The sequence below is a fragment of the Dendroctonus ponderosae genome, unplaced genomic scaffold, assembly GCF_020466585.1.
Source record: "Dendroctonus ponderosae isolate FM_Combo_2020 unplaced genomic scaffold, Dpon_F_20191213v2 Dpon_F_20191213_5, whole genome shotgun sequence".
NCBI lineage: Eukaryota > Metazoa > Arthropoda > Insecta > Coleoptera > Curculionidae > Dendroctonus > Dendroctonus ponderosae.
The window spans coordinates 15,381,628-15,388,352 of NW_026018715.1; the positions used below are offsets into that span (position 1 = coordinate 15,381,628).

General features: G+C 40.1%; 2 protein-coding genes across 4 annotated transcripts in view; one reads left to right on the forward strand and one right to left on the reverse strand.

The window, feature by feature from the left end:
- The window catches only part of LOC109539102 (sphingomyelin phosphodiesterase 4), a 4,207-nt gene extending 3,460 nt beyond the window's left edge, over positions 1 to 747 (forward strand). For both annotated transcript variants that reach the window (XM_048666848.1, XM_019906703.2), the window contains one exon: positions 317 to 747. In XM_048666848.1, the coding sequence (XP_048522805.1) occupies positions 317 to 694 (378 nt within the window). In that variant the 3' untranslated portion in view covers positions 695 to 747. The remainder of the gene's footprint in view (positions 1 to 316) is intronic.
- Positions 743 to 6,725, reverse strand: part of LOC109539107 (A-kinase anchor protein 1, mitochondrial) — a 14,414-nt gene continuing 8,431 nt past the window's right edge. For both annotated transcript variants that reach the window (XM_048666851.1, XM_048666852.1), the window contains exons 2-11: positions 5,982 to 6,220; positions 5,733 to 5,900; positions 5,067 to 5,351; positions 4,828 to 4,992; positions 2,781 to 3,011; positions 2,564 to 2,731; positions 2,324 to 2,501; positions 2,046 to 2,261; positions 1,852 to 1,988; positions 743 to 1,793 (exon numbers count right to left, since the gene is read on the reverse strand). In XM_048666851.1, the coding sequence (XP_048522808.1) occupies positions 1,683 to 1,793; positions 1,852 to 1,988; positions 2,046 to 2,261; positions 2,324 to 2,501; positions 2,564 to 2,731; positions 2,781 to 3,011; positions 4,828 to 4,992; positions 5,067 to 5,351; positions 5,733 to 5,900; positions 5,982 to 6,173 (1,851 nt within the window). In that variant the 5' untranslated portion in view covers positions 6,174 to 6,220 and the 3' untranslated portion in view covers positions 743 to 1,682. The remainder of the gene's footprint in view (positions 1,794 to 1,851; positions 1,989 to 2,045; positions 2,262 to 2,323; positions 2,502 to 2,563; positions 2,732 to 2,780; positions 3,012 to 4,827; positions 4,993 to 5,066; positions 5,352 to 5,732; positions 5,901 to 5,981; positions 6,221 to 6,725) is intronic.

Here is a 6,725-nt window from a genome sequence, read left to right on the forward strand (position 1 = left end):
GCCTTTGATAATGTCCACCGCAGTTGTGGACGAAACGTCAGGAAGAAATTCCCATGGACCACGGCTTCAAAGCCCGAAAAACATTTCTATATGTGGAGTGATCTCCCGTGCTTTCCGACTAAGACTAGTCGGAAAACACGGGGGATCACTTCGCCCACTGCCTCATCGCCTTTGATAATGTCCAGCGCAGTTGTGGCCGAAACGTCAGGAAGAAATTCCCATAGAGCACGGCTTCAAAGCCCGGAAAACCTTCCTAAATGTGATTTAACCGGCCGTGAAAGCCTTCATAGTCTGATGCGACCACTTGTTTTTATAGTTTGGACCAACGTTTTATCAGTTGTATCACAACCCTACCTATTGGGGCCGCTTCGCCCGGCAGATTTTAATGGCGCCAGTTACTGTCCACAACTACGACAAGACAGCGTTGGGATCTCCGCGCGTCAGCGTTCATCTCCCTCCACGAATCAGCTTTCGGTGTTGTGCTAGTTTTAAGTTTATCAGATATTTCATCCTTGGCGCTTTGATAGCCTGGTTGATTTTTGGCTACCGATTCGATGCTTATTTATTTACTATAACATCCAGTTATTTATTGTATAAGATGCTCAAAGCCATTCCTAAAAATAGCCCCAATTCAACACGGCACGGTTACCCCACACAGGGCTTCGGAAACATTAGCTTTAGTGATTCCTTTTAGCCATAATTCATGCGGCATCTGGCGTTTCACACAATACATACGTTAAAGGAAAATCCAAAAAATGTTTATATTACATCAAACTGCCATTATATACAGAACGGGTACTATAACATAATATTCAGCTCTAAAGCTATGCATCAAAATAGTCAAATAATAAGAAATGGAACACGCTACATCAGAGAATATCGACTGTTTAGTTGATATTGCCTGTGGTATTGAATTTTTAGCTAAAAACAAAACGTTTGCCGTACATAGTCGTACATTCTGTAAGGAAACCCTGAACTATTTACATCCAGAAAAAATGGGACCATTCCAAAATAGTGAGCGCATAACGTGCACTGCTTCCTTCCAGATTTATTTACAAGTTAACTTAAACTATAAACTTATAAAGCCCTGGTATACAAATATAACTCCCTAAGAGAAAGACTGATTATGTCTAGTTGGATTGGCAAAGCTCAATCGATGGAACTTCGTAGGCGTTTTGGAAGGAAAATTTAGTCCACTCAATAAAATAGAGATTAATTGTTTAGTAGTGAGATAGGCTGCGAATCTTTCTGATAGGAAGTTTTAGCATACAAAAAAAAGAAACCAACTCTAATTAACCAAATCGGTCTAGGCTAACAGTACAACGAGTCGCAAATTTCTTCTACCTACATTTGGGACTCGTTGTGGCATTAAACACATGCATAATTATCAGTCGTTAATCTAAGATCTAGTATATATTCAAATAAAAAACAAAAACTGGTCGAGAAGCGAAGTTAAAAACGCGCACTGGAATTGTATCTGGCTGAAACTGAAGCCAGTTAATATCCATCCAGTGGTAAATTGCATTGACTGCGAAATATTACAGTTCAGAAGTTAATAAATAGCGACAAAATGAAGTGAATACTAAAAGACAAACACAAGACTGTAGGATATCACCTGAGTACATTCGAACAGTAGCGTTCACCGGCAGGCAAAACCTGAGGAAACTACAAACGAAAATAATTTAAAGGACGGCAACCGGTGGTCCTTCAACTTCCGCTTCTGCTACAGCTTCATTTTCGATCCAATCGGCGAATCCTTCATCGACTAGTTTTCTATTAAGGAATACTACTCCCTGCAATGCCACAATCCAGTTAAGTCTAGTTACTCTTGATTTCAGAAAAACAACTTACCCTATCGGGAAGTACGATAAAACATAAGACTAAAGGAATACCATCGGGCGTATAGTCTGCTATTTGAGTGTAAATTATACGACCTCGAGTAGAAGCAGCAACCAGGGAATAGGCTTCTTCTGGCCAGCAGCCGTTCTCTACAAACCAATCGCAATATAAAACTTCAGCTGCTGGGTGTTCACAGATGTACCTACCACTTTTCGATTTAATATTAGAGAGAAAACATTCAGCCGCCTGGAAGGGAAGCAACATAAAATCATGCCTGATCTGCCTCAAACTGTCATTCTCCACGTAGGCGTAACCACCAAAGTCCAAGAATTTAACATAGGATGTCTTGGTTTCATCATCTGTGGACAGCACAATGGCTCTATGCCACGAATCAACTGAAAATGCGGCGCACACGGTGTTTTCTGAAAAATACAATAGGCGTCTCAGAACGACCGTGTCAGGATCAGAGCGTCTTCAAATTTACCTGGGATGGGATATGGTAGGAGTGGTGAATGAGTGGAACTGTAGCAGCTATCCATGCTGCGCGTGAGCATACTCAAGGCTGGATACGAAGGGTGAGTTGGCTGTTGCATGAACAAGTGATCGGGGGCGACCATGCAGCTCAGAACCGTATCATTGTTCACACCTTCTACGAGTTTAAGCTAAAACAAAAATCAGCCAGGTCACCAAAGGACATTATTCCCCATTGTTTCAATGGACGCACATATAGATGGTCGGGGATGAGGGAAACTGTCGCAACACTCGGAGCCAGCTCGATCTGTTCCAAAGTGATTTCTGAGTACTTCCTGAGCGGGAACCGCTCACGAATCATTTTCAGCGCCTTTTCGATTTCCAGCGGCGTCCCTTCGACGATGCACACCTGGCACAAGTTCTACCATTTATGTAGCAATAAGTTATTAAGTTATTCAGTTCGGAAATACCTTCGATATTACAACTTCGGAATGTTTCTGGACGTACACGTAGGCGTGGCAGTGCTCTTTAATGGTCTTCACAAAGCTGCCATTCCGGCCAATCAATTTACCCACGAATTGCTGAGGTATCAAAAACTCGTAGCTGGTTTTCAAGTTCTGGCTGTTGCTGGCCAATTGAGGAGTGCGAGCAGATGGTGGCGTGGCAACGTCACTTCCTCCTTTACCACTATCGTTGGATCTCTGGAAGAAAATTGTGATTCTGTTTTATCAGGTTTTTTACAAACTTCTTTTTGGGTATTTCGCCTTTATTCGCTATTTTAGGTCAATACGGAGGTTACACTGCTTAATGCGTCGTAATCCATCATCGCACACAGTTCTTCCAACCCGAAACGAATACGTCATCTTAGTATAAAAATCTTCGGGTTACAAAATATCGAACAAATGACCGAATATAGGGCAAAACACGGGTTGAAATATTCCTGCATGCTCAACAAGTATTATTTTAAGTTGTTTCCTACGTGCATTTAATATTTTTTACTCGATTGTTTAGCACCCAAGTGCACATTTCATATTTGTAATAAATGGCAATTAAACGCACCACTCCCGATTTTTTACGTCTTCGCTTCTGATGGGAAAGTGGCGTAGTAAAATATATGAGGTGGCCACTGAGGCTCCAAATTCGGGAAAAGTAAAACGTGAAGAGGTAAAAAAATGAAGAGCTTTAAACAATACGTACTAAGATAAATCATACTGAAATGAACAAAGATTGTTATAGATAAGTTCCATATTGTTAAGGCGGATTCATTTTTTTACAAACTCCTTTTTGGGTATTTCGCCTCAAAAATTTTTGTCTTCAAAAGACAGAATTTCCTCACATCTTTTATTACAGATTGATAAATAGTGCTCCTATTTCGCAATAAGAACGAATCATTTATCAAAAAGTAATCAAGAACTATCACCTAGAGGGCGACACACTTAGGGTCAAGCTATAAGAGAAAATTCCAATTAGTAAAGAAATTAATTTGAAAAATTACCTTCTTCTGCTATCCTTATCAAAAGAACCTAAATGAACCTAAAAAAGAGTATGTTAGTAAATTGTGTAACAATAGTAGGATGACACAGTATATGAAAATTCGCTCTGATAATTCGTCTGTGCAAATATTATCAGAGCGAATTTTCATATACTGTATTATCCTACTATTGTTACACAATTTATTAACATACACTTTTTAGGTTCTTTTGATAACGATAGCAGAAAATAGCTATCGAAACGTGAAGGTAATTTTTCAAATGAATTTCTCTACTAATTGGAATTTTCTCTCACAGCTTGAGCCTAAGTGTGTCGCAGGATACCCTCTAGGCGATAGTTCTTGATAAATAATTCGTTCTTATTGTGAAATAGGCGCACTATCTATCAATCTGTAATAAAAAACGTAAGGAAATTCTGTCTTTTTTAAATACCCAAAATACTCAAAATACCCAAAAAAAAGTTTGTAAAAAAATGAATCCGCCTCAACCATATAGAACTTAGCCACAACTCAGGTGTTTTAGATTCTTTGTTTTTTCTTTACATATGGCCCAACACATTGAATTTCGATACAGAATGATAGGAAAAGGATTAGGTTGCCTAACTTACTCGACGTTGTTGAGGCCATAAAGCAAACCAACTTAGTGAAGCACTGTGAGACGGCATATTGTTAATCGGCCCAGAAAAATTAAATTTGGTTCTTTCTACATGATACCTTCCAGAAACTCCACGCCAAATAAGACAGGTAGTTTGGAAAAAACTCGGAATCACAAAGAATATTCCGGAAAGTCCAAACGCCTTACCATATGTGAGCTGCAAATTATCCACTTGGAACAGCGTGTTGGAAACCACAGCGCGATTTAATGAACTAAGCCACCGCACAATAACGGTATTTGCTATTATTATCTAAGACCTTATCGATTTGGAAATGATAACATGAAGATCGTTTCACAAATGATCACTTATAAATGTTATTGATTCGGATTTATATGTAGATGCTAGCGAAAACGAAGCAACGTGAACACTCACCACGCTATGATTGTCCGATATACTGCTCATACTGGGACTAGCCAACATCGCTTCACAAGGACTATGGTTGGCTGAATCCCTTCCCGAATTCTTCCTATGAATTTCCCGATGATCAGTGCCATTCTGTTCCGATCCCATAGAATTTTCCTGATTTTCTGGCGACACCTGCAATGAAACGTCTCAGTTGTATTCTCAATGGACTCTACGTTAGAACGAGACTATTGGGCAACAATGCTTACCGCTAAAAGACGCAGCTCATCTTCCATTGGACCCAAGTGTTCCAGGGACATCTTCTTGGAGGAGGAGGATGAGGTGGGAGAAGTGATATCGGTTGATGGAGCGTTTTCCTGAGTGGCAACAGTGCAATGCTGAAACGGCTCTTTCTTAGTGGGCACAATCAAAGGTGAACTGGGCTCGGATGGTGAGGCGTCAGGCTCATCCAGCTTCTTGGAGGGGGATGGCGACTTGGACATTGAGCAACGAATTTTCTCCGGGGAGTCGTAGAATGTTTTCATAGACTTAATCTGGATAGAGCAGATAAAGCCTCATTAATATTACTAATCAAAACGAATTCCTGGGCTTAAAGCAGCAACAACGCTACACGTAAAAACTGATGATGGTGGAAAAATACACCGAAACGTATTTGAATTGGTAAATAAAGACAATAAATGACTGAAACCCAGGAATTAATTTTGATTTGGAATTGACACAGTCAGGAAAGTATACTRTASAATTATTATGAMTATATGCGATATTGGTATGTCTCCAACCCAATAAACAACCAGTGTATCAGACTTGTTTGGATAAATAAAAAAACAGCTATTTTAAGTGCCAAATTCCGGAGACTTTCGCCTCAGTATGCCGGTGAAAACGTACGAAGCCAAACAGAGAAAAACATATTTTACTTTTTCAATTTCCAGATCCAAATCTTCGTCAGAAATGACGAGAGGGCTGGATTTCGAWGCTTTCAGTTCCTTGGGGTAGATTATGTCGATGGGGGCGGTTTCCAGCCCGCTCAGTGACCGGTTGAACTGCTTTGAAACACTTGGTGAGGACGCAGAGGAGACTTCAACCTAAATAATAATGTTGATACATACAGAAGCAACGACTACCATCTAGAGATATGTAATAAAGAGGGCGCATAATCCACTCACTATATCCACTGGTTCTGTCTTCGGGGGGGCGATACTGAAAGCGTTTGGCACGGGCCCTTCTTCTATGGGTTTGGAGCCACCTGTGTCACGTCGGGCTCCAATTTTCCTCTTTTTGTACCACAAATAGCTGAGAAAAACGACAACAGATGGTAGACCCCAGGTTAGCAACTGGCGAATTGGAGAAGCTGCCATTGCTTGATCGGTCCACGATTACTGGGCCCAAAATTAGCAATATGATCCTGCCAAAAAAAAAGCAAACTCCAATCTTTGTTTTCGGCAACTATAATATTTGTTGAAACTACAGTAAAGTCCGCTTATAGTGAACTTTCGGCTAAAACGAACTTTTCATTAATTGAAACGTCATCCATCAAGACCAACGTATTTTTTTACTGGTTATAACGAACTTCCACGCTCAGCAACACGAATCGTGCGGAGTTGGTTATATTAGTGAGAGTGAGAAACAGGCAGTGACTTGTTGTTTTTTGCCGCGTTATGTATGTAAATCGTTTTAGAATGGAAAAACAAAAACGCAAAGCTTTTTCACTAAATGAAAAGTGCGAGATTATTAACAAAATAAGAAGTGGAGTAAAGCAGAGGGACATTTGTAAGGAATTAGCACTTGGAAAGTCTACTGTTGCAACAGTATGGAAAAACAGAGAAAACATTCTATCAGCGTATGACAAAACAAATGTTAGATAAAGGAAGCTAAAATTATCTGCACATGAAAAGGTTGACGAGGGACTT